Genomic DNA, 27621 nt, shown 5'->3' with positions numbered 1-27621 from the left:
CCACGAGGTCCGACACCTTCAACTGTCCCGACAGAGGTACCCCTCAGGGAGCTATACTCACTCCACTGCTATTCAATGTAGGGATGAGAAAGCTAGCCCTGGAGCTAGATAAACACCCGAATCTCGATTGTGCGATATATGCCGATGATATCACGTTCTGGGCTCACCAGGGGTCCTACGGGGACAAGCAAGAAACCCTTCAAAAGACCATAGACGCAGTCGTGGAATACGCGAGGGCGGCGGACATGGCATGCGCACCTGAAAAATCGGAATTCATTCGGGTGCGTGCGAAGTACGCAAGAAAGAAGGACTGGGTGCCCGTCACTCTGACTCTCGACGGGGTGCGAATTCGTGAAGTGGAGACACTCAGAATATTGGGCATGTGGATACAGCAGAATGCTGGAACATCTCACACCCTACAAAAACTAAAGGCGGTCACAGGAAACGTGGCCAGAATGATAAGGAGAGTGGCAAGAAGCAGAGACGGCCTAACTGAGGGAGAGACCATCAGCCTGGTTCGCGCATTCGTAATTAGCCGGCTCACATACGCCCTTCCGTATCAGGCCTTGACAAACCAAGAGATTAAACAGGCAAACGCAATAATAAGAAAAGCCTTCAAAGCCGCCCTTGGTCTTCCCGGATGCACTAGCACAGAAAGATTCGAGGGACTGGGCCTGCACAATACTTTTGACGACTACGCAGTCGCGACGTTATATGCCCAGAAAGAACGACTTTGTTCTTCAACTCAGGGCAGGCAAGTATTGGCGAGGTTAGGCTTTCCCCTGAGAGCCCAGTATTGCGGAGAGGAAACGGCACAGATAGACCGCAATGTTCGATCGCACATCGCGGTGGCCCCAATTCCCAAAAACATGCACCCCAAGTACCATCCCGGACGACGCAGAGCAAGGGCAAAGACCCTTCACAAACGTTTCGGCATGGGACCGGGGGTGTATTATACGGATGCCAGTCGAGCTAGCTCAGACACTTTCACCATAGTCTCTACATGCAACAACAACGTAACAACGGCATCCTTCAAAACCGCCTCGGCATGCGTGGCAGAGGCTGCAGCCATCGCTTTGGCCATTTAGGACGCCGAGCGCCAAACCAATTCGGCTGTCATATTATCCGACTCACAAGCGGCTTTCCGCCTGTTTTTACAAGGAACGGCACCCAAATCAATAATCAAAATTTTAGGCACTCAACTAGAGGGGCACCACACTATCGTCTGGTGTCCGGCACACGAGCGACTGGCAGGAAACGCTAGGGCAGACCGTATTGCTCGAGGTTTGAACGTCCGAGCAACGGCATGGCCTAGCGACGTCCTTCCACCCAATTCTCGTGACATCCTCCTACAGCAAAGGCAGGAGCGGAGACGGTTTGGACATCCTCACTCCGATTTAAACAGCGAACAGGAGAGGGACTGGCGTCGTATTCAGACGGATACATACCCCAACCTGCACCACCTACACAGAACACCGCCCACGAGGTTCACTGACGAGTGCCCGTGGTGCACAGACACACCCACACTAAAACACATCACATGGGAGTGCCCCAGGTGGCCTCCGCACATAGACAGTCCCATATTACACCAACATCCACTAATGAGGAATAGGCAGTGGGAGGCATGGCTTGCGGACGAGGGTCGGGAGAGCCAGTTGGCTCTTCTGGACCAAGCCCAGCGAGCCGCTCGTGCCAGTGGGGCCCTGGAATAGGGGTTCCAACCATCGTGCCTTATTTTATTTGCATTGAATGAAGTTTTACTCTCTCTCTCTTACGGTTTTCGAGAGTTTTTCGAGCCTTCTCTGGTACGAACGTTCGACGCTGGCGACTGTGCCAGTCGCCGCAAGGTTGCCATGAGAGACGTGTATCCTATTCGATCCCGCGCACATACATGGCCCTCCTTCATCAGTCGCGCTCTCCATGATTGCACACACACCTTCGGGGACACGGCGCAGTCCGGCCACCATTACAACCGCCATACGATGGATCCTTGAAGGTTATCAAGCGCTGCCCCAAACACAATGTCTTGCTGCTGAATGAACGCAAGGACGTCTCCATCGCCGGCGTTTATCGACACCGAGACCATCATCGTGAACAACAAGCGATCTACGAACGCCAGGTGCTTCTACTTCACCACTGCGGACCTACCGATGGCTCTTTTACTCCGTTCTATACATAGCAGACAACGCTGTGGAAGCTACACAAGAAGTTCGGTCAAGAAAAGTTATCACATGGCGCGTTCAGTCCAAGCTTCGCCGCGCGCCATCCGCATTTGCTCGCGCGAGCAGGCACGCGAGGCTCCCCACTACGGATTGCAAATACACCCTCTCGCCAAAAAAAAAGCAAATACAAAAATAATCTGGAACAAATCATTAGCAGTGGCATACCACAGTGTTTGTTTATAAGGATTAGAACTTGTTTCATTCAATACTGAGCCTCTATAAAAACAGTTGCGCACAATTGCGGTCAAAAACATCGAACTATAGCAAAGTGCGAACGAAGCCACTGTGAGAAGTATCTCTAGCCTCCAGCGTTGACTGCTATGTATGAAACGGACTATGAAACGTATGAAACGGTTTCACCCGCGCGATAACTGTAGCGAGAGAGCGCCCGCAAGAAACTTCCAGTCACGGGTCTTATCAGTCTACTGCTCCGGAACACAAAGCGCATTTTTAAGTACGTTTTGTATTTGTCTTGAGGTGTAATGCGCATGTTTTCAAATAGAATACTTGCGCATTACACCTCAAGACAAATACAAAACTTTTTGTGGAACTTAGGGCAAGATTCATTTGTAAAATTCTTCTTATGTAGAGGAAATGTGTTCAAAATCGGCACGCTTAGATTTCAACGCACTCTTTCTTGTAAATATCGCAGCCAGTGCCTTTCTTGCCCGCTATATTTAGCGGGCTACGTCAAAGGGCAAAACCGAAAACCGTCCACGGCCTATGTTTGTAAACAGTGAGAGGGTCTATAGACATCGCTCGTTCCCATCCTGGCTCTCTTGCTAGAGACAGAGGCGGGGGGTGGGGAGGCGCTATGGCAAGCTGTCAGCGTTTGGACGATGACGACAACGTGCCGCCTCCGCAGATCCGTGTGTTCCAGCGAGAGAGCAGGATCGAACGTCCGGGCAAGATCAAAGGGTCCCGTGGTTGTCTACGTTCGAGTGACCATAAATAAAACATGTGGGACAAGAAACGCCTCACGCCTCCCGAGAAAGTATTTGGCGCCGCAATTAATATTCACAATATCATTAGGGCAGATGCTAAAGAATAATGGGCCTAACGTACTGCACTGAGGCATTCCGCACAGCAAAAATCTCACGCCAGAACAAGGGTTGCTTATCTGTACCACCACATGTCTGTTGGATAAATAATAGCCAATAAGTGATAAGCCCTGTCCACTTAAACCATACCAATTGAATTTGTTTAATAATATGCTAAGAGATTTATTGGCAACGGGCGCAGGCGAATGGGTAGCAGTCACAAGCCTTCGGCCAAGGACAGCAACCATGAGCTCATACCGATAGCGATGGTGCTGTGGCGCAGGGAGGCTACCCTTCTTCGTTACAATCGCCCTCCACAGAAAAAGGCGCCATCCTGGCGGTTTAAGGCGAAGCCTTAAGGTCGTAGTAGTCGCAGTTGTCCAGGTCATAGAACGGCTTAATGCGAGAGACGTGGACAAGTTCGCGGCCGCGATGGCGTAGGCCCGTCGATGGCGTGAGGGGCTCTACGAAGTAAATGACCGAGGACGTTTGCTCCAGTACGCGGCAGGGCCCTAGGTATTTTGCGCCAAGTTTGCGGAGAGGCCTGGCGAGGTAGCGGGTATCCGAAGCAATACGAGACAGCCAGGAGAAAAAGTTGGTGCCGAACGGTCGGCAGGTTGACGGGATTGCTGCTGCCACTGGTCCTCGGTGGAAAAAGGGCGGGCAAGCTGACGGCATTCCTCGGCATGAGGTGCAGCTTCAGATAGCGGAGTAATATCGGAAGCGTCAGGTGTATATGATTCTAAAGAAGAATAGTAGTCTGCCGGCGCCACAGCACCATCGCAACCGATATGAACTCGTTTTTGCTGTGGCGCCGGCAGGCTACTCTTGTTCGTTACAAATATTTTATAATTAACTAAATCAAATGCCTAGGAGAAATAGACACTGATACTCTTTTTGCTCCAGCACCGCCAGTTCAGCTTATTTACTTTCTGGAAACCAAACTGATAACGTGTAAGTAATATACATCTGCATATGAAACTTCAAAATCGAGTATGCAGAACTTTTTCGAAGGCGTTTGAGAACACAGGTGAGCTAGACACCGGTCTATAGCTGGCGAAATCATTTCGCTTAACGTTCAACTTTTTTGATAAAGCACGGTCACTTTCGCTACTTGCATATTTACAGGAATGACAGACTCACATAAACAAATGCTAAATATATTTGCAAAGACAGCGGTGCGAGTAAGCTTACAAATAAGTTTGGGCTAGTCATGTATAAGAAAGCTTTGGAGTACAATGAACAAATTTGCTGCTTGTATGCGAATCTTTCGCTTCTAAGCCTTGTGTCTTTGCGTGGTCCTACAAATAATTTTTCAGGCATGGAGTCGAGGAAAAAGATGTCGAGAGGGAGTAGGGCTATACTAATCCAGGTACAACCAAATTAGAAAAGCCCACTAAGCTTCAACAAGACACTCCCTCACTAGAAAAGGAATTGGCCTTCCTGGTGCAGTATTTGGCCAAGCCTTCCCAGATGGCTCACTCGATTACACAATGGGCCTCAGTCCCCAGCAGCTGCGGAACACCTGACCAAGGCAGTGGTCGGACCTGTAACGCTGGAGAATGTGCTAAGAATATCTGGGTCCGGACAGGCCGCCAATAGAAACTCACCTTTGCAACGTTTAACACCCGAACCCTCTCGGGTGACGCTAAGCTTAGGAGGACACTGTGAAGAACTACCAAACATTGTTTGGGATATCGTAGGCCTTAGTGATATTAGGAGAACTGGTGAGGCTTATACAATGCTGAATAACGAACCTGTTCTCTGCTGTAGAGGTCTCCCAGATAAGAAGCAATACAGGGTAGAATCATTATCCATAAAGACATAGCGAGCAACATTCACGAATTCTACAGCAATAATTAGAGGGCAGCTGTAGTCGTAAACAAACTTACCAGGTATGGATTAAAGGTAGTACAAGCATACGCTCCAATATCCAGTCACGATAATGGGGAAGTAGATCAGTTTTATGAAGATGTTGAATTAGCGATGACAAAATTGCAAGGTCAGTATACTGTAGTAATGGGCGTCTTCAATGTAAAAGGGGGGGGAAAATCAGGCTGGTGAACAAGCAATTGGCAACTACGGCGTCAATTCTAGGAACGATAGAGGAGAGATGCTGGTACAATTCGCAGAAAAGAATAAGCTGCCAATACTTAACACCTTTTTCAGGAAGCGTAGCATGAGAAAGTGGACTCGGAAAAGCCCTAATGGTGAAACAAGAAATGAAATTGACTTCATATTTTGTGCTGATCACAGCATAGTGCAGGATGTAGAAGTGATAGGTAGTGTAAATTACAGTGATGATAGGTTAATGAGGGCTAGGATTGACCTCAATTTGAAGAGAGAAAGCGCAAAATTGGTCAAGAAGAAAGAGGTCATCCTAGAGGCAGTAAGGGTAAAAGCAGAAATATGCAGGCTAGTACATGCAAACAAATATGCCGCCTTAGAACAGAGAGATCATGATGACATAGAGCTAATGAATGAAACTGTGACCAGCTTGGCTTCTGACGCAGCAACTGAAGTGGGAGGCAAGGCACCAAGGCAACCAGTAGGCAAGCTCTCCTAAGTAACAAATGACCTAATAAAGAAACGACAAAGAATGAAACTGAGCAACTCAGTAGATAAGATAGAATTCGGGGAAGTGTCAAAACTGATCAACAAGGCAAAAAATAAATGATATTCAAAACAATAACGTGAAAAAGACTGAAGAAGCCGTACAAAATGGACGCAGCCTCAAATCAGTGAGAAGTAAGCTTGGCATAGGACAAACCAAGATGTACGCAGTGAAAGATAAGCAGGTTAATACAGACACGTGTACTTATATTTAACGGGCAACCACGTTTCGCCGCCTAACAACTGTCATCGCACAGCGCGGGACGCGTCTGCATGTATCCGAAGTTTCTGGAAAGTTATCGATGCTTCTATCCGCTATCTGTTGTCGCCGAACCGTGTGTTATCTAATTTCATCGCGTGACTCGAATGGTGTAGAACTTTGCGGAAGGCATGCGCGTCCCAACGATTAGTCTGGAACATTCGATGACGGCTGTATAAAAGCCGACGCACTTGACCCGCTGATCAGATTTCCGACGATCGCCGACCGTGTTCGCCGCTATCGTTGTGCTATAAGTGTAGCCTGTTTTTGTGGGCACAGGTTCGCCCAATAAAAGCTAGTTTTGTATTCCACCGCATTGCTGCTTTCTTCACCGTCACTACCACGTGACATCTGGTGGAGGTGCCTTTCGTTCATGTACCGGACGCCCTCGACAAGCCGTGATCCAAGCCCGGAGCGCAAAGAGAACACCAACGTAGTCCCGGAGTATCGAGAAAGCCGCCGTCTTCAACAGCTGCCCCCGGAGCACGGACTTCTACCTGAGAAGACCAAGAAGATTGTGGACAAGGCAACCGCAATGGCAGCCCCAGCGTCCCCCATCGCGCTGAAGCAGCCCAGGGAACCTCCGACGTTCCGCGGATCAACATTCGAGGACCCGGAAACCTGGCTCGAGACGTATGAGAGGGTCGCTACGTTTAACAGTTGGGACAGCGACGACCAGCTGCGGCATGTGTATTTCGCACTGGAAGACGCCGTCAGGACCTGGTTCGAGAATCGAGAAGCCACCTTAACGACGTGGGACCTGTTCCGAAGCGGCTTCTTGCAAACGTTTACAAGCGTCGTGCGAAAAGAACGAGCCCAAGCACTACTAGAAACAAGAGTGCAGCTGCCAAACGAGGCGATCGCGATCTTCACGGAGGAGATGGCCCGTCTTTTCCGGCACGCCGACCTGGAAATGTCAGAAGAGAAAAAAGTCCGCTTCCTGATGCGGGGCGTCAAGCAAGAACTTTTCGCAGGACTTATTCGTAACCCGCCGAAGACCGTAGCTGAGTTTTCTGCAGAGGCATCGACGATCGAGAAAACTCTGGAGATGCGCACCCGGCAATATAACCGCCAGGGGCTCACGCCGCAGTACGTCGTCCAAGGACTGGATTCCGGCTACCTTCAGGAGACCATCAGGGCCATTGTGCGCGAAGAACTGCGCAAGGTCCTGCTTTCGTCGCAGCCCCAAATGGCTTTGATCGCCGACATCGTGAAAGAAGAGGTGCACCGATCGCTTGGAGTTCCCGAGCTGCAACCACAATTACCGCAGCTCCAGCCAGAAGCGATGACATACGACGCCGTCGCACGCCGTCAAGGTCCCCCTCCACGACCACGCCAGGGCCCTGCAACGATGCAATACCGTCGTCCGCCGCCGCCGCCGCCAGCAAGCCCACCCGTCGCCCAGCGCACCTACGCGAGGAAGACGGACATTTGGCGAGCCCCCGACCACCGCCCGCTCTGCTATCACTGCGGAGAAGCCGGCCATGTGTATCGCCGATGCCCATACCGGGAGATGGGACTGCGAGGTTTCGCCGTCAACGCTCCGCGGCCGCAGCAAGGTGAACGCCCTCGCGATATCACCGACTACCTCGCCGCTACTCAGTGGAGCTCTCGACGACCGTCGCGTTCACCATCACCAGGCTGCTACCTCTCGCCGCAGCGCCGACCATACACTGACACAGCCCGGGGCCGGTCAGCGAGCCCATATCCGGAAAACTAAAAGCAGCAACCGATGGAGGAGCGGTTGCTGTTCGTCAAACTGTCGAAGATCCTCCGCCCCCGACGAAGACGACGAAGAAACCATCTCGACGACCTAATGACGACACGCCGCCGTCCCGACGAAGTGAGGAAGCCAAGACTACACCGATGAAAGACGGCTTGACGACGCGACGTTCCAGCTTCAGTTCAACACGACGCAGCCGTGATCCGACGCCAAGACCCAACTGCAACGCCAGACAAAGAACCACCGACCTCGACGTGCTTCTCGACGGCCACGCAGTCACTGCCTTAGTCGACACAGGGGCCGATTACTCCGTAATGAGTGGACACATCGCCGCGCAGTTGAAGAAGGTTAAGACTGCATGGGAGGGCCCCCAAATTCGGACCGCTGGAGGACACCTCATTACGCCGACTGGAATCTGCACGGCAAGAATAACCGTTCATGGCCGGACTTACCCTGCCACCTTCGTTATCCTCCAACAGCGTTCACGAGACGTCATTCTTGGCATGGACTTCCTGAACCATCACGGCGCAATCATAGACCTGAAGTCAAAATCGACAACGCTGTCGGAAGATCAAGCGATACCGCCGGAGAGCTTTCGCAGTCAACACGCCTTGAGTGTTCTCGAAGATCAAGTGAGCATCCCGCCTCGCTCGAGCATTGTTATTTCGGTCGGCACCGAAACACCCGCTGACGTAGAAGGCGTCATCGAAGGCGACCAAGGTCTACTGCTAGACCGTGAAATTTGCGTCGCAAGAGGGATCGCTCGACAGCATGGAGGGAAAACTGAAGTGTTGCTGACAAACTTCAGCCAAGAATTCAAGCACATCAACAAGGGCACGACGATCGCGTACATCGAGGAAATTCTGGAAACCAGTAATGCGTTTGTCCTCTCGGATTCCGCCGCATCTACCCGGACGACGATGGTCCACGAACCAGACTACGACATTAATCCAAGTCTCTCCGTGATTAAGCAACAGCAGCTCAGAAGTCTGCTCCGACGATACAAAGGCTACTTTTCGACGTCATCGAGGATTCGACAAACACCAGTCGCCAAGCATCGCATAATCACCGAGGAGTGCGCTCGACCACTCCGCCAGAGCCCTTACCGAGTCTCGCTGCGAGAACGTGCAGCTATAAGAGAACAAGTCGACGAAATGCTGCGCAACGACATCATCCAGCCGTCGAAAAGCCCGTGGGCATCCCCTGTTGTCCTGGTAAAGAAAAAGGACGGAACCCTACGTTTCTGCGTCGATTATCGTCGTCTGAACAAGATCATGAAGAAGGACGTATACGCCCTCCCACGAATAGACGACACATTGGATCGGCTTTGCAACGCTAAATACTTCTCGTCGATGGACCTCAAGTCTGGCTATTGGCAAATAGAAATCGACGAAAGAGATCGCGAAAAGACGGCCTGCGTCACCCCAGACGGCCTCTACGAGTTCAAGGTTATGCCATTCGGACTGTGCTCGGCGCCTGCAACGTTCCAGCGCGTCATGGACACTGTGTTAGCAGGATTGAAGTGGCAGACCTGTCTCATTTATTTGGATGACGTCGTCGTCTTCGCTGGAAATTTCGACGATCACCTCAGGCGGCTTGCGACAGTCATCAGGGCTTACTCTGAAGCCGGAAAAATGCCGCTTCGCTTACAATGAGCTTCTGTTCCTAAGCCACGTAATCAGCAAATCTGATGTCTGTCGAGACTCGCAAAAGACAGCTGCCATCGCACAGTTCCCGCAAACCATCAACAAGAAGGCAGTGCGTAGATTCCTTGGCTTGTGTGCCTACTACAGGCGCTTTGTCAAGAACTTTTCACGCATCGCCGAGCCTTTGACACGTCTAACTAAATGTGACGTTGACTTCAAGTGGGAAACGCCGCAGGCCGACGCATTTGAAGAACTCAAACGACGCATGCAGTCGCTGCCGGTACTTGCGCACTTCGACGAGTACGCCGATGCAGAAATCCATACTGACGCCAGTAGCCTAGGCCTCGGTGCCGTTCTAGTCCAGAGAACAAACGGAGTTGAACAGGCGATAGCTTAGGCTAGCCGGTCGCTGTCAAAAGCGGAAGGCAACTATTCTACGACCGAAAAGGAATGCCTCGCCATCGTTTGGGCTACAGCTAAATTTCGCCCTTATCTTTATGGCAGGCCATTCAGAGTCGTCAGTGACCATCACGCGTTGTGTTGGCTAGCGAATATAAAGGATCCTTCAGGACGACTGGTGCGGTGGAGCCTCAGACTACAAGAATACGACATCACTGTAACCTACAAGTCCGGACGAAAACACTCCGATGCCGAGTGCCTATCACGCGCACCCATTGACCCGCCACCGCAAGATGACGAGAATGACGACGCCTTGCTTGGAATTATAAGCGCGGGAGACTTCGCTGAACAGCAACGGGCAGACCCGGAACTAAAAGGCCTCGTCGAATATTTGGAAGGGCACACCGACGTTGTCCCCAGGGCATTTAGGCACGGATTATCTTCCTTCACGCTTCAAAACAATCTACTCGTGAAGTAGAACTTCTCACCAGTTCGCGCCAAGTACCTTCTTGTTGTCCCGCAGGACTTCGTCCAGAAGTATTGCATGCCCTACATGACAATCCGATGGCTGGACACCTCTGATTTTCCCGGACACTATCGAGGATACAAGAAAAGTATTATTGGCCGCGCCTGACCGCCGATGTCGCATGTTATGTCAGAACATGCCGAGACTGTCAGCGACGCAAGACACCGCCGACAAGGCCAGCCGGATTACTACAGCCAATCGAGCCTCCTTGCCGACCATTCCAGCAGATCGGGATGGACTTGCTGGGACCCTTTCCGATGTCAATAACCGGAAATAACTGGATCGTCGTGGCGACGGACTACCTCACCCGCTTCGCTGAAACAAAAGCACTGCCGAAAGGTAGCGCAGTCGAAGTGGCGAAATTCTTTGTCGAAAACATCCTGCTGCGACATGGCGCCCCAGAAGTCCTCGTCACCGACAGAGGAACGGCCTTTACAGCGGAGCTCATCCAAGCCATTCTGAAATACAGTCAGACAAGGCACAGGAGGACAACGGCCTACCACCCTCAGACGAATGGTCTTACGGAGCGGCTGAATAAGACCCTCGCCGACATGCTAGCGATGTACGCCGACGTCGAACGCATGACCTGGGATGCCGTCCTGCCGTACGTAACATTCGCTTACAACACGGCGGTGCAAGAAACGACACAGATCACGCCGTTCAAGCTGGTCTACGGCAGGAACCCGACGACGGCGCTCGACGCCATGCTGCCGCACGTCACTGACGAGGAGAACCTTCACGTCGTTACTCGAATTCACGACTGACCTGCACCTTAACATGAACAATAACCAGCAGACATATTGCATTTTCCTTGACTTTTTTAAAGTATTTGATCGTGTAGCTCATTGTCGCCTTATTGCAAAATTAACTGCACTTCGAATTGACTCCTTCACTCTAACATGGCTTCGTAATTTTCTTTCGAATCGTCAACAGTTCACAGTAGTTAATAATATTGCTTCGTCTCCTACTTATGTTACTTCTGGTGTGCCTCAAGGCAACGTTTTGGGCCCTTTACTCTTCCTAATTTACATAAATGATTTGCCACCTAATGTTTCTTCTCGCTTACGTATTTTCGCTGACGACTGCGTTATTTACAGATCATTAACAGTACTGACGACCACATGGCCCTTCAAAATGACCTTAGCCTAATTCATAATTGGTGTAACACCTGGTTAATGGCTTTAAATGTATCAAAATGTCAGGTAATTTCTATTAGTCGTAAGCGTGACAACTCACATTTTGTATACAACGTCAATAATAAAGAATTGTTACATAGAGTATCGTATAAATATTCGGGTGTTCACCTAACCAAAAACCTCTCTTGGACAGACCATATTGCAGCCGTTTGCGCAAAAGCTTCAAGGACATTACGTTACCTACGTGGTAATCTCGGTAATTCACCTTCCAACATCCGCAAATTGGCCTATCAGACATTTGTTCGTCCACAGCTCGAGTATGCATCATCCATTTGGTCGCCACATCCTACATACTTAATCGACATGCTTGAATCAGTCCAGAACCGAGCTGCCCGTTTCATTTCACGTAATTATAGCCATCACTCCAGCGTAACGCAAATGAAACTCGATCATTCCATACAGCCTTTAGTTCTTCGCCGTAATATCGCTCTGTTATTATTGTTTCACAAATATGTTTATAATGCCACACAATCTACACTGCATATCCAGATCGCCTCGAACACGTCTCCTCGAATAAATAACCACTTAAGTTTTGCGCGCATGTACGGTACGACACATGATTTTAACTTTTCCGCACTCCCTACGGCCATTCGCTTGTGGAACAATCTGCCTGATCACATTGCTTCCGAGTCAGATCAAGAAAAATTTCGTCATCTCCTACACGAGCATTTTTCATAATAGCACTTACAAATCACTTTATCTTGTTTCTTACGCTTAGCAATCTGCTTCGAACTTCTTGTGATATGTTTTTTTGCTATCTCGCTCTTATGAATTGCTATTTTATGCTGCGTCGCGTGTTCACTTGTATGCTCTGTATATATTATTGTCTTTTTCCCTAAATATCACTTCAAGAATTCTACTCCCTGATATGTTAATTTTTTGTGTATTTTACGTTCTAGTATTACTGCCTTACGTTAAGTTTTACTCATGTTATTTCCTTAAGTGTACCTTTGTGGCCTTTCATTACTTCAGTTGTTCCTGTTTCATGTTTTAATCTTGGTAGTAATGTTGATGAGCCCTGTATTGAGGTGTATCTTTTGTGTAGCACTTTAGAAGGCTGCTTACTCTTTTTTTCCTTGATTTTGTAACCCCCTTACACAATGCCCCCATGGGGCCTGTAAGGTATTTTAAATAAATAAATAAATAAATAATGCTAGAAAACGGGCGGCTCTTTACACGAAGTGTCTATTGAGTGCAAGAGACCCAGCAAACTGGAGAAATGCAAACATTATGCTACTCTACAAAAAAAAAGGATACGTTAAAGAATTGAAAAATTATAGGCTCATTAGCTTACTCCCAGTATTATTTAAATATTTACCAAAAAATCTCCCATAGAATAAGGGCAACACTGGACTTTAGTCAAGCAAGGGAACAGGCTGGCTTGTGCAAAGGATACTCTGCAATTAATCACCTCCATGCCGTCAGTTAGCGTATCGAAAAATCCGTCGAATTTATTAAGCCTCTCTACATGACTCTCATGAATTACGAAAATGCATTTGATTCAGTGGAGATACGTACAGTCATAGGGGCATTACGTAATCAAGTTGTAGTGAACGCTTACGTAAATACCTTGCACAAAAAAGCACAAAGATACCTATAAAGAAAGGGGTCAGACAGGGAGACACAATGTCTCCAATGCTATTCATTACGTTCATGGAAGTATTCAAGCTAACAAAACGGGAAGGCTTAGTAGTAAAGATCGACGGCAAAAATCTAAGCAACCTTCGGTTTGCCGATGACACTGTTCTATTCAGCAACAATGCAGACGACTTACAGCATAGGATTGAGGATCTTAACAGGGAGAGTGTAAGATTGGGGTTGAAGATAAATATGCAGAAGACAAAGATAATGTTAAATAGCCGGGCAAAGGAACAGGATCGCCAGTCGGGCTCTAGAGTCTGTTACAGAGTACGTTTACCTAGGTCGATTAAGCACAGGGAACCCTGATCATGAGAAGGAAATTGACAGAAGAATAAAAATGGGTTGGATCGCATACGGTAGTCATTGTCAGCTCCTGACTGGAAGCTTACCATTATCATTGAAAAGAAAAGTGTACAATCAGTGCATTTTACCAGTGCTGACGTATGGGGCGGGGACTTGGAGGCTGACAAAGAAGCTTGAGAACAAGTTAAAGAGCGCGCAAAGAGCGATGGAACGAAGATTGCTAGCCATAACGTTAATAGACAGAAAGAGAGCGGTTTGGATCAAAGAGCAAACGGGTATGGTCGATGTTCTAGTTATGAATGGAAAAGAATGGAGCTGGGCAGGTCATGTAATGCGCCGGTTAGATAATGCGCCGTTGTACCACTAGGGTTACAGAATGTGTACCAAGAGAAGGGAAACGCAATCGAGGACGACAGAAGACTAGGTGGGGCGATGAAAGTAGGAAATTCGCGGCAGCTAGTGGAAATGGGTTGGCGCAGGACAAGGGTAATTGGATATTACAGAAAGAGGTCATCGTCCTGCAGTGGACATTAAACAGGCTGCTGCTGCTGATGATGATGAGGATAAATGCTTTAAGCGTTTAGATCAACCTGTTTGGCAGGTTCGTACGAGTTTACCACACCTTGTGGGTTACCGCATGATCAATCTTCACTTTCAGAGGACCTTTTTCACGGAAGGTAAAGCGTGATTAGGCAAATGTTAATGGTTTGCAGCCCGGTCACATTGTTAGTGTAAGGCCGGGCACCTACTCATGCCCGGCCTTCCTGCACAAAATATTTCCGTACCCGCACCCTCACAATGCGTGTCGGTTTTGCAAGGATATAGCTAGCCTTGCTCACGTGCTCTGGGGTTGCACCCTGGTGCCGGGGGCCGGGACCACCAAGAAACAGTGGGACCGAGCTCTACGCAGCTCGGACCTTGAAGCAGAGCTCTCGGCTGTCCATCGGGCCCACGACGCGGTGGAGGGGCATGGCCTTTCTGCCCCGACGTGGGAGCGGCCCGCTTAGTACTAATCGTGCGAACCGAGGGACCTCAAGAAACATTTTCATTTATCCATCTATCTACTCTGCATAGTTGCTCTGAAACTTCATATCTTTTTGCTTTATGTTAAAGAAGTTCATCTCATATGATGCTGTGTATCGAATGCCGTGCTCAAGCTAGCCTTACAACAGGGAGAATTGGCATCTGAAAAGTTTATATCCGTTATCCCCTTCTTCACTTTTCACGGCGTTGTTGCAAAGTCGAATAATATGTGAAATTACGCACGTGCGTTTGATATGAGGTGGATTTCCTTAAGCAATTGATAGTTGCCTTTATAGGTACCTTTCTAACCGTTTCTTTTTGTGTGTTTACGTCTAGGCTGCGCCAAGGGGTCCAACAGCCCATAAAGTAACACAACTAGCCACCTGGCATGTCTTAATTTGCTAGGGGCAACCACTGTTGATATATTGCCTCGTAGCACCAGCATAGTGACGCACAGCCCATGGATCAGACGAAGCCATTCCCAGTAGTACGTGTACCAATTTCACATCGGCGAACTCTACGTTACTGCTGAGGCAGAGGTGGCTGGCTTGTGACCTGAGTGGGCACCAAGACACCGTAAAACGTGAAAACGCATTCATTCCTTGCCAAGGGCGTATGACTACCGGTAGGACATGCCTGTGCTTGCAGGAGAAAAGCAAGCATCAATTCATGCTAGCCTCTGTTATCCTTCAAGGTGTGATTTTCACATCGAACACTTTCGAATATATGGTCAGCATTCTTAAGTTGCACATGGGAGAACAGATGAATATTAATTGATATTGCTGATTAAGTAGGTTTTTATAGCGGTTTGCGAATGTTCAAGCTTTCGAATAGCGAATGTAATAGTGTTCTATTTTATTCGGTCGACTAATTGAATATGAATATTCACAAATGCGAACCCCTGCCGCCGGCGTCCTTCCCTGAAGCCATGGCTACTCCACGGTTCTGACTTACTAAAAGTGTGCCTAGTATATTCATGGTTGCAGACGTCACGTGGGAGTCATCTCATTGACCAGTTCGTGCGTCATTGGGCAGCGCACGTGACGATGCCGAGCAGGTCGCGCCATGTCATGAGTCTATAAAATAAGCACGTGTATGACGTTCCGAGGTCTACGAACGGTATAATTCTTTCTCATTTGCACACGTAAGCACTGTTATGTGTTTGCCGAATTTTCTACTCAGTTGTTGCTTTGTGCCAGGCGTTGCTGCCCAGAAAAGCGGGCGCGCGCGCTCTGCGCGTTGACGTCACAGTCGTAGCGGCGGCGGTTGTCTGCGGCGAGCGATGGAGGAGCGTGCACGCTCTTGAGGCTCGCGAAGACGGCCGTGCAAGTGCGCCACTGCGGAAGTAGCGCGTGCCGCTACACCTTAGTAGTGCCACACTTCCCTGTGCGGCTCCTTAGGTCATGTAAGAAGTCTAGTCCCGGTTGCATACCTTAATGCATAATCAATATCTTATGAAGCGATGTAACCGCTAGTGTATAACTTAATGTACTACCAAATGTGGAGCAAGCTTTCGCCTTCTTGTAATGCAAAAGTGTAACACCTTCCGAACTTTTTGTCTAATGATAAATGATTATGTGTGCAATGTTATTACGAGTATTATTTATGCGATTGTGCGAAACATGGATATTATTTTTGGAATACGGAATGTTTTTGTTCGCTAAAATTAAAAAAAAACATTCACTCATGACATGTAGAAAAATTTACTGCTTGGGCTTTATCACTCTCATTGCCAGACATTATTTTCAAGAGAATTCAAAATAGACCTCACTGGTTGTCAAAATTTAGCTTATTACCTTCCAAACTAAAATTTTTGGGTACACATCGCAGTTGTCAAATTGTAGCAGGTCCTATGTACTTGGAACGAATTATGGGCATCCCACAAATTTGACGAAGAATTGCATTGCTGTCCCAGAAATTTTTGAGCTTCAGTGCATTAAAAGCGCTTTGTTAAAAAGTAAGGAAATGCATTGTTGGCAAACCTTTGACAGCGCTTATCTCAAAAGTGGTCCTCCTTTCAAAGTGATTTCCATGCTGATCTGCATAGTGAGGTCGCTGTTTTCAATTCGTATATTGCAATGTGCGCGCTAATTTGTTAAAAAAGTTTAGCCACATTTTAGTAGTTAGTCAATTATTCATTTCGTTTTCCAGTGTAAGTAAGGTCCGCCTCGTCGAGTAAGCTTGCACGACGAACCTATTTGTGCTATGTGCTTACGTGCGACTTTTAATAGCTCTCTTAAGGTTAAGAAAGCACCCGGTTTACCGTAAAATTCCGAACAAGCGACCGCACCCGTGCAAGCCCCCCCCTCCCTTACTTTACTGTCAATTTCATATTTCCACGCCGTTCCACGAAAGTGCCCCCTCCCCCCACCCGCACCCTTATCACGCGCCGCGCCTACACAACACTGGTCTGCCCCATCAAGTCCAAGGAGCTAATCCAATCCAATTCTTCCTTTCAAGCCATGCGAATGCTCGTTCGCACGCACCGTTTGACGTCTTGTTTTGGCATTGGTAATTTCGCGATGCTGATGCATTGGCGAAGTGGCGAAGAAAGTTGAGGTCGTACAATGGCATCGAGAAAACGGAAGAAACGTGCAGCAAACGTCTCGACATTTCGAGCTCGACTGCAAACGGATACGGGAAGGGGACCGTAATTTCGAGATGTTGCTTCAGCAAGACTCCGGGAGAGCAAAACTTCGAAGAAAGCTGACTAAAGGTGCCCCAGTTTTCAGTGAATGCGTGGACGATGCGCTCTTGGAGTTCTTCGAGCGGGAATGAACGGCAAGACGTGTCGTTAGTAAACGGCTTCTCTCCGAAGAGGCTTTCAGAATAGCCAACAACTTGCAGTTGGAAAACTTCGTAGTTTCCTGCCATTACATAAGTCCATGGAAGCAGAGATTCGGCGTATCAATGCGCCGTTCTATGAACGAGAGCCAGACTACGCCCGAAGAGTTTTCGGAGGCAGCAAGTGCCTTTCGGTGTGCCGCAAACTCCCTGCGACGGCGCAACGACAACACGTTGTGCAACATCGCCAATATGGACCACGCGATGGTCCGAATAGACAACCCAGCCAACAGGACAAAGAACGTGGACGGCGAAAACACAATACGGATCGCAAACACTGGGAGTGCCAGACGAGGCTTCACGGTTTGCCTACCCGCACGTGCCAACTCCCGGCATTCGTTATTTTCAAGGAACAAACCAGGAAGACCGGAGCCAAATCGGCGCCCGTCGAGCGAGTTGGTGCCATTTCTACCGGCGCTAAGCCAAATGACAACGCGACCGCAAAGGGTCGCCGAGACCGCAGCAGCGCTAAAGCCAAAATTATTCGGGGTGGAAGGATGCCTCCGCTGCCCAAAGAAGACGCGAAGATCATCGTCAGGGAAGGGAGGTCTGAACATCAGCAAGGTGGGGCCGACATTTGTGGCCGAGGCCATATGGAACGCAGTCGGTTTCGACCAGGCGAAGCGGGACTCGGACACGATGTGCCCGAATTTCCAACAAAATATCATGGTCATCAGCACCCCCAGCAGAGAGAATGCGACCCTCTACGTCCGGGTCGAGTGCATCGCTGTTGGCGGCCAGCAGCGCAAGGTGAACGCGTACGAGGCAGCGCCCAACTCTACGTGCAAAGGCGTCATCCGCGGCATCGCACCGAGTGAAGGCCCGGAGGAGCTCGATCGCAAGATTGCCAACTCAAAGAACCCGCTGGCCTTGGGAGCCAAACGAATCAAGAGCACGGGCACCGTGGTAGTGGTCTTCGACGGGTACAAGGTGCCAAACTACGTGTCGTACGGCGGCACACTTGTCAGGTGTGCATTATAAGGAAGCAAGTGGAGGTGTGCTACGCCTGTGGCCGCCTCGGGCATCGAGCGGACGTCTGCCCCTCGTCGGTCGAAACTATGTGCAGGGGATGCGGCATCGCCAACCCGGACGAACAACACAAGTGCGACCCCAAATGCAGGCTGTGCGGAGGCCGACACTTCACCGCTGCCAAGGAGTGCAAGCAGAGGTACCAGACGCCGTACCTCGTCAGACGCAGGCGCGGGGACCGATCCCGCGCCAATAGAAGCAAGTCTCCAGCCCTCGCCATGGCCGAGCGACAACTCCGGGCCGCCGCCGGTCGCTCCGCGGCTCGCGGGAGCTCTAGATCCAGGAGCCCCTCTCCACCTTCCGGACGCCGTTCCAGGTCCAGGGGCAGATCCCGGTCCAGGGGCAGATCTATGTCCAGGGACAGATCCGGAAGCCGCTCCAGGAGCCGCTCTGTCTCAAGGGCCCGGTATGGGTCCAGTGCCGGCCAGCAGAGGAAGAGAAAGTCGACGCTATCGTGGGCAGATATGGTTGCTGGCGGCGCCCATGCGAGATCCACCCGGGGCCCACGCGACCCGCTTCCAGAGCAATCCAGGGAGGCAGAGGTAGCGCGCCTTATGAAGGAAAACGCGGACTTAAAAGAAATGATCAGAAAGATGGCTAGCGAAATGATAGAGATTAAGAAATTAGTAATCAGTCAGAGTGTTACATCCAACGCGTCGGCGCCGACCGCCACAGAAGCACCAGTTCCGGCCTGCGACTCGGCCGGCGCCGCCAAGCGTAGGGCAGTTTCCAGCAAGGACGATTCAGATTCGCAAACTTATGAGGTCAAAGGTATGCTGGCCACGCTCACTAAGAGCGTGCAGCAGTTACACCAAGGCTTAGCACAGGTGCAAGTCGCCCTAGGAGACCCGAGGAGAGGCCTAGGCGCGCTGGCCGATCGCATGGACGCCCTCGAGCGTCTGGTGATTCCGAATAATACGTCCGTAACTCCGATGCAGGTCGTTGTTCCGAACGCGTCGGGGACTCAAATCAGGGCTACGAGCACATCGGCACGTCAGAGTGGGGGGAACTTCTTGCGTGCACCTGTGCTTACAGCGGGTACCGCGGGCAATTTATCTAATCATGGATAGTGCCAAAGAGGAGTTCAAAATTTGGCAGTGGAACTGCAGGGGGTTCTCCAATAAGAGGGCTCCTTTGCAGCAATATTTAAGGTCGCTACGTAACAAACCACAAGTAATAGCATTACAGGAAACCCTCGTCTCTGCCGCATCCCTCTCTGGTTATCGTGCCGTCTCCGTGCAGGCCGAAGGTCGGGGAGTGTGCACGTTAGTTGACAGGAGGCTTACACACTTGTCTCACGACCTGAAGCTGGCGAGTTGCAAGGTCGAATACGTCATGGCGGAGGTTCTGCTCAATACGAGACAACGCAACCAGCGGAGAAACAGCGTGTTCATACTCAACATCTACAGCAATCCTAGGGACCCGCAACAGCAGTTCAAAACGATACTCAAGAAGTCCGTCGACCTGGCCGGCACCCATCCCTTGGTCGTCGTCGGAGATTTCAACGCACCGTACGGCGTGTGGAGGTAGGTCTACGACACGAGCAAGGGTCGGGGTCTGTGGCGGAACGCCAACGAAATGGACCTCACGCTCATCACGGACAAGGCGTTCCCCATCCGAATTGGCAACTCGGTTAGCCGGGACACCACCCCCGATCTGGCGTTCGTGAAGAACGTCGAGGGAGCCGAGTGGAGCAACACCGCAATAAATTTTGGTAGCGACCATTATGTGCTCGAGACCCGCTTCGAAGTCACCCGAAGTAAATCCAGACAATTCACTGTCACGGACTGGGACCTTTTTCGCAAGCTCCGCGGCAACGACAGCGCACCCGTCCCAAAAGACCTGGAAGATTGGTGCGAGCGAATCAGGAGTGATGCCGAGTCATCCACTAAGAAGATCGTCAGCGACCTGGAGGTAGAAAAGATGGACAGTAGGCTGGCCCGTCTGATCGAGGCCAAGCAGGCGCTGCTTCTGAGATGGAAAGGACAAAGGTTTAACCGAAGATTGAGGAAAAGATCTCCGAGCCTAACAAGGCCATCGAAGATCACTGTCGGACCCTCGGCAAGCAGCAATGGGACGAGGTCTGTGACTCGATCGACGGGCAGATGCGTAACGGCAAGTCCTGGGGAATGCTTAAACATCTCCTCGACGAGGGCAGCACCAGATCCAGTCAGAGACACACGCTCGCCAGAGCCCTTCACGAAGCTACCATATCCTGTTCCGGGGACGAGCTGGTTGCCAAGCTCATGGAGAAATACCTTCCCATAAAGCACGGCGACGAGGAAGACCGGTTTCCCGACTACCTCGGACCAGCCCGTCCGGAATTGGACGAAGACTTCACCGTGGGGGAAATTAGGCAAGCCATTTTCGCGCTCAAGGGGAAGTGTGCGCCAGGTGCCGACAGAATCACCAACAAGATGCTGCGGAACCTTGAAGACGGTTCGATCGCATACCTCACCGAGAAGATCAATGAGACGTGGAAAAACGGCAGCGTCCCTGAGCAATGGAAGAGCGCCAACGTCGTCCTGATCCCCAAACCCGGCAAGGCTCCGAACGTGGACAACCCGGCCGATCTCTCTCACCTCCTGCGTTGGGAAAGTGGCGGAGCACGTCGTCCTCAACAAACTCAACAGATATCTCGAAGAGAACAACATCTATACTCACAACATGATTGGCTTTCGTGCCGGCCTCTCGTCGCAGGACGCCATGAAGATGATCAAACATCAAATCATCGATGGCAGTACCAGAGACACCAGGGCCCTGCTCGGACTCGACCTCGAGAAAGCGTTTGACAACGTTCTCCACGAATACATTCTGGCCTCCGTGGCAGACCTCAAGCTGGGCACCAGACTATATAACTACGTCCGTTCGTTCCTGACGGGGAGGAAAGCGAGGCTGCGGATCGGCGACTTTGTCTCTGACGAGGTGCTCCTGGGCGCACGGGGCACGCCGCAAGGCTCGGTCATTTCGCCTGGTCTCTTCAACATCTGCATGATCGGCCTCTCGAGGAATCTGGCCCAAGTTGAAGGAATCAAGCACACCATCTACGCAGACGACATCACCATCTGGTTCACCGGCGGTAGCGAAGGGCAAGTGGAAAGCGCCATGCAAGAGGCGGTAGACGTCACGGAGCAGTACCTGCTACCCACCGGACTCAGATGTTCCCCGACCAAATCTGAGCTTCTCCTTTATAGAAAAGAAAAAGGCCGCAGACCCAAGGGCTGGACACCGGTCTCGGAAGGTGACATTCACCTGTTCACTCGGAGCGGTGACCCGATACCCAGGGTCGACACCATCAGAGTCCTGGGTATTTTCATAGAATCACGCGGCGGCAACGGCACTGCGCTACGCAAGATAATTGCGAAAACCGACAATGCTTTTCGCCTCGTCCGAAGGGTCACGAACAGACATCGTGGCCTCAAGGAGGACAACCTGCTTCGGCTCATCAACGCCTTTGTGCTGTGTCACTTCACCTACACGGTGGCCATGCACAACTGGCTCAGAGCCGAGCGGGAAAAGCTTAATGCCCTCATTAGAAAATTCTTCAAGAGAGCCCTCGGGCTGCCCGTCAGAACGCATACAGAGGACCTCCTTCGGCTCGGCATACACAACACCATGGAGGAGATAGCCGAGGCTCAGGAACGGGCCCAGCTAACTCGGCTGTCCACCACGCCAGCCAGCAGGCGTATCCTCGAGGAGATCGGACTCGCACCAACCAAGAACTTGGCTGAAGACACCCAAATCCCCAGAGACATAGGGGAGAAGATCGTGGTCGCCCCTTTGCCCCGCAACGTTCATCCCGTTCACAACGCAGGTCGTCGCAAGGCAAGAGCATTTAATATACTAAAGCAAATAAACAAAGACAAAATCGCAGCAAGCTTCGTGGACACAGCTGCATACCGAGACGGCAAGGCTTTTGCGGTTTCCGTCATTGACACGCTGGGCAAAGTCATCAACTGTGCTTCCGTCCGGACGACGAACCCAGAGGTGGCCGAGCAAGTGGCCATTGCACTCGCCATGCAAGACGGTCGGAGAGACAGGGTGTATAGCGATTCGAAAGCCGCCATCAGGGCATTCCAGAAAGGCCGGGTAGCCCGGCAGGTAGTTCAAATTCTGAAAGGCGCCAAAAGGGCAACACCTCGATGCACTCGATCGTTTGGTTCCCTGCACACGTCGGGGCGATTGAGGAGGTTCCTCTGAACCTCACCGAGTCTGCCCACGAGGCTGCGCGTGGCTGTACCGACCGCGCTGCCCTCGGATCGGGCGACTCTCTCCCCGGACACAGAGACGCTCCTCTCACACACAACGAAATCACGAAATTCTTTTACTTAGAGAGAAGGGTTTTCCCCCCGCCTCACTCCAAGCTAAGCAGGCCGCAGGCGGTCACACTAAGACTTCTGCAAACTAACTCGTACCCAAATCCGGCGTCCCTTAATAGCATATATCCAGAGATTTATCCAAATTGTTCTTGCGTGGCCTGTGGTGAGGTAGCTACGTTGCCTCATATGCTCTGGGAGTGCGGCTCGCTGGGCCCGAAGTTCACCAAGGAAGAGTGGGACGCGCTCCTGCGAAGTCCTGTCTTTGAGGATCAAATCCTGGCCGTCCAGCGCGCCCGCGATCGGGCCGGCAGACTAGATCTGTCAGTCCCGTTGTGGGATTAGCCGGGTGCGCGTTTTATCGCGCTTTGCTGGACCAAATAAAAGTTTATTGACTCACTCACTCAACCAGGAAAACTCCAGCAAGGGGCTTCGTAAATCTTCGCATACCAAGTCAGAATGTTTTTTTTTTCTTCTTCAGTAGGGTGAGGAATGACATGATGTCACTAAGTTCGTTCTACCAAAACAATGACTTCTCTTTTCTTTAACTGGTAGCAAATATTCGTCTCACCGCCACCGATATGGCTGGATGGCATAGGAAAAGATGCAGGAGTGGCTGTCAAGAATCTGGGGCCCAAACGACGATGACGTGCGGCATTTACTGGTACTGGACCAGGCGCCGAATCATAAAACGCAAGCTGCCAAGAATGTTTTCGAGGAGCGCGATACTGACATGCTCTATGTGCCTGCGGGGTGCACGAACATCGTGCAGCCGGCTGACGTCTACTGGAACAAGCCTTTCAAGTCTACCCTACGGCGTTTGTGGGAACAATATATGCGCGAAGAAGAGAGGACACCTAAAAAAAACGTGAAGAAGCCGTCGCGTCAGCATGCTCTAGATTTTGTTGCCGGGGCGTCGGCTACTGTACCCGAGGAGACTGTGGCACGCTCCTTCAAGGAATGCAGCATGACTAACGCACTCGATGGCTCGGAGGACGGCGACCCGCATAGCAGACTCGCAGATGTTGTAGCCGTGGCGCCAGAAGACCGGGGTGGGCTTCAAGCGGAATGCTGTAAACTTATTTTTGCGACTGACTCTGAGGAGTCTTTCGATGGTTCTGAAAGTGGTTGACATAGCAATCATGAATATTTCGCACAATGAAGTTCATGTTTCTAGACGTAAACAAAATTTTAAATCCATGTGCACCCCCCCCCCTACTTGTCCAGTGATGTCGTCGTGCTGGGGCTGGGGGGGGGGGCGCTTGCTCGGAATTTTATGGTATACATAAATAAATGAGCGCTTCCTTTGAAAACGGGTCGTTATGAATGGCAGCAATGTTGCTATTCTCTATCTTCTACGCAAAATTGTCAACAACACATGACCCCCACGCGCCGTGGTATGCTCGCACGTGCTTGCGATTCCACAACCAGTGACACGTCTTCTGCGTTCACCCGTCATTGACATCATTAATTTAGCGAGGGAGTGTTGCTTGTTGCATCCTTTCATTCTAGCCTCACTTGCTAAAAAAGAAATCTCAGAGCGCGCTTCTAGAATATTCGATGTAAATACGGTGATTCATTTCTTTTCTACCTAGGTTCTACGGTAAACAGGACCCCACAGCGAAGCCCTGCTACAGCGTCTGTCGGAAAAGCTTCCTCTGCAAGCAACGCACATCCAAGTCGTCTGACTTCAAAGCCTGTCGATAACCCAAGAGTTAAGAAGTGTGCTGATGTTACAGTTACCAAGTGTAGGGAGAGATGAGTCTAAAAAAGCTGCTAAACCCTACTAATGAGGCGGTTCTGGGGGTCAGACGGGTGTGTCAGTTCACTTTGCTTTAATGAGGAGATAACGAGCGCAACTGTCTCCTTTGGGTCCGGCCCAACAACAAGACGTAAACACGGTTACTTCCAGCATTGGCGTTATCTAGGCCATTACTTCCTTATCTGTCTTCTTCTTTCAAGAACCGCATCGAAATTGCGCCTTAAGCACACTGCAAACAATTAGTGGAAGAACGTTCCAATGCAGCTTTTGTCTTGGGATACTTTGCCGAGCAAGTACATCATCATACATATGTTGAAACGTGGAGCAAACATTCTTTCGCGGGGTTGACCGTAATAAATAAAAATTCAGTATCCCATCGTCATACTAGGAGAATGCCAGCAACTTGAAAGTATAAAAATCGAGAAGCAGACGTAAAAAAAGCGACAGGAAGGTCTGTGTTTGCTTCTCGATCTTAAGACTTTCAAGTTTGCTGGAATTCTCCTGGTATAACCATGTACCGCCTAGCCCAACAACCCACTCTCGTGAACCCATGGTTATATGTGAACGAAGAGTGCTTGTTCTTGTGCTTTTTCGCTGGTGGTGAGAGTAGGCATTTGCTACCCTTGTTTTCGTGCGTTACCAAATATTTCCGGCAAGCCACCTCATATAACTACGGAATGGTAATTAAAAAAATACTCTGAAAAATTGAGCGTGACAAAATGACCGCAGACTGTATGCCACATATTCTCGAGATCCTCAACATTCCCAGGTTGCTTGTTGGAATATAGAAACGCTTTCTTCCAGTCCTCATTTCAGAATGTCGCTGAGAGTTTCTGTGCAATACTAGGCGTCCCTTTTACATTGCGAAGGCTTTTCTAAAGATTACTGAGGGAAATTGAAGAATCCTGGTTTCTCGGCTGCATTACCCGAGGAGGAAAAGATTACATGCACGAGAAAAATCGAAGTGCTTATTGGACTTCAGTAATTTTAGTGAATTAGTTTTCGGCGTATCACTTGCCGACTCATATTGCAATCTACGAAACGTAACCGATGACTGTACAAAGCGTATTGATCAACTTGGCGTGAAGTCTTAGTATCGCACTAGTCCCGAGATACGTCACAAAGTGCGCGAAGAAACACATTGTTGTTCCAGTTATTTTGGGGATTCCGTGAGTAAAGGCGTCCCGCTGAAGAATTAGGTGGAAGGACTGTGCATCTCTATGCACGTTTTGTGACACATATCATAAAGTGGTACCATGCACAAACATTTTCCAAGTTGATTTACATTGCGAAGTCACCGGCTACAAATGGCAATGGCAATATTTGCCGTCAAATAATTACTCAGCAGCTGATTGGTGAATGTTTAAGTAGTCTATTGTGCAATCTGACTGTAGCTGCAAGTAATGTCTTCCTCTTTGGGCAATCTTGTTCAATGTTTACGATAGTTCTATCTGCGCGAGGCTTCTTCTTTAAATTCAGTATATTAAAGAAAATATCTGTTTACTGTTCTTGCGGTACCAATAAGAGGCTCGGTCGGTTCCAGCTACCAATAGCGTACTGCTTCGGAGCACGACGTCAATGATTAGATCAGCGGGGGTCGAACACACAAAAAAAGGCGCGCACGTATCAGGCTTTGGGTGCTCAATAATTAGCCACGACGGATGAAAATAATTTCTACCTCATCAGTGCAATGTCTCTGGAACTATTCGTTGCTGCGGCAGAAGCCATCGACACAACCCAGCCTTGCGTGAACAAAGAGAGCCCGTACGAAATTTGGGATGGTGAAGCTATGTCGGCATACTGCTCAACTGCTCGCGTTCCAGGCACCGAACTTTCAATGCAATGAGTGCAGACACTTGCTCTGACGTGATGTAAACTCCCTACAAGACAACGACTACAATCCGGCAGCCGCTTCAAACATGTCTGTTGAATTTCTACCAAGGGCTTTCTTTCTTTACACGACGGGAATTTTGTCATGTAAGTCGTGTTTGGGTGTCATGTACGATTATTAGCCAGCCGCAGCACCCCCTCATAGGGGCAACATATAGCTGAATAAACGTTGTTTGTTTGGGTGCATTCGAGGCTGATACCGCTTGTTCTTCACCGATGGAATTGTCATCCATGACTTCAGAGTCGTTGTCGATGGCAGCGAAGAACGAACGATACACGGAGAAATGGGAGCTGTGGGCAAGTGGATGAAAGTCTCTCATGTCCTGGACGTGCAGTCGCAATCTTTTTTAGCGTGAACATGGGAGCGCGGGCTTTCAAAACGACCACGGCAGCTAAGCCGCGCCTCACAATATCTGTGCGCATGCGCGGCGAGAGTAGCTTCCCTTCGCGCGCATCACGACATCGGAGCACTCATTTGTCGTCTGCTAGCTGTTTTTTGTTTCCTCGGGTATGACCAAATTATCACTGTAAGCAAAACCGAGATGTTTCCAGTTCAAATGGTGTGGTCCTCATTTTAGCGTTACGCTTATTACCTGAAAATCGTTACGTAGTTTTCCTTTTCTCCCGGGGTCTTGTGTCACACAATACAGAAAACAAGCGAAGAAATGCAAACGTGCGAACTTTCATTTTGTGCATTTTTCGCAAAATACTGAAAGATTTCGCAAAGTAACACGTGTAAACAGGAATTATTAGCTGTTTCATTTTCTTTAGTATTGTCATATTCCATTTTGCAGAAACAACAGCTGCCTTTCTAGACGGTAGGGACGAGTACGGGGCAGGCACAAAGTTGCTTGCTCTATGATGCTCCAACTCTTGCAAATAGCTACCCACAGTTTGTCCGCAGTTGCCGAATGAGTAGGGCGTCGCACCATGGCTGCTTTTATGCGGCCCCATACATTGTCGCAAATGTTCATGTCAGCGTCCTTGGCCGGCCAGGAGCGCATACGAACCCTACGAGTTTTTAAGTGCTCTTTCACAATTTTTGAAGTGCGCACCGGCGCCAGGTCATGCTGGAACTCAATATAGGCCTCTGGGAAATCGGCGGTTGCCTGAGCAAGAAGCACGTTGTCCAATATTTTGCTGCAGTAGCGCTGCGAAGTAAGATTGCCCTCGATGCAGTGTGGAGGCA

General features: G+C 50.0%; 1 protein-coding gene across 1 annotated transcript in view; it reads left to right on the top strand.

The window, feature by feature from the left end:
* Positions 1 to 26618, top strand: part of LOC142584737 (sphingomyelin phosphodiesterase-like) — a 128552-nt gene extending 101934 nt beyond the window's left edge. Inside the window, exon 13 of the mRNA XM_075694962.1 lies at positions 24376 to 26618. Within this exon, the coding sequence (XP_075551077.1) occupies positions 24376 to 24487 (112 nt within the window). The 3' untranslated portion in view covers positions 24488 to 26618. The remainder of the gene's footprint in view (positions 1 to 24375) is intronic.
* The last annotated feature ends 1003 nt before the right edge of the window (positions 26619 to 27621 follow it).

The sequence above is a fragment of the Dermacentor variabilis genome, chromosome 6 (genome assembly GCF_050947875.1).
Source record: "Dermacentor variabilis isolate Ectoservices chromosome 6, ASM5094787v1, whole genome shotgun sequence".
Taxonomy (NCBI): domain Eukaryota; kingdom Metazoa; phylum Arthropoda; class Arachnida; order Ixodida; family Ixodidae; genus Dermacentor; species Dermacentor variabilis.
Note: the sequence above shows the minus strand (reverse complement) of the source record. Positions and strands in the feature narration are given on the sequence as shown.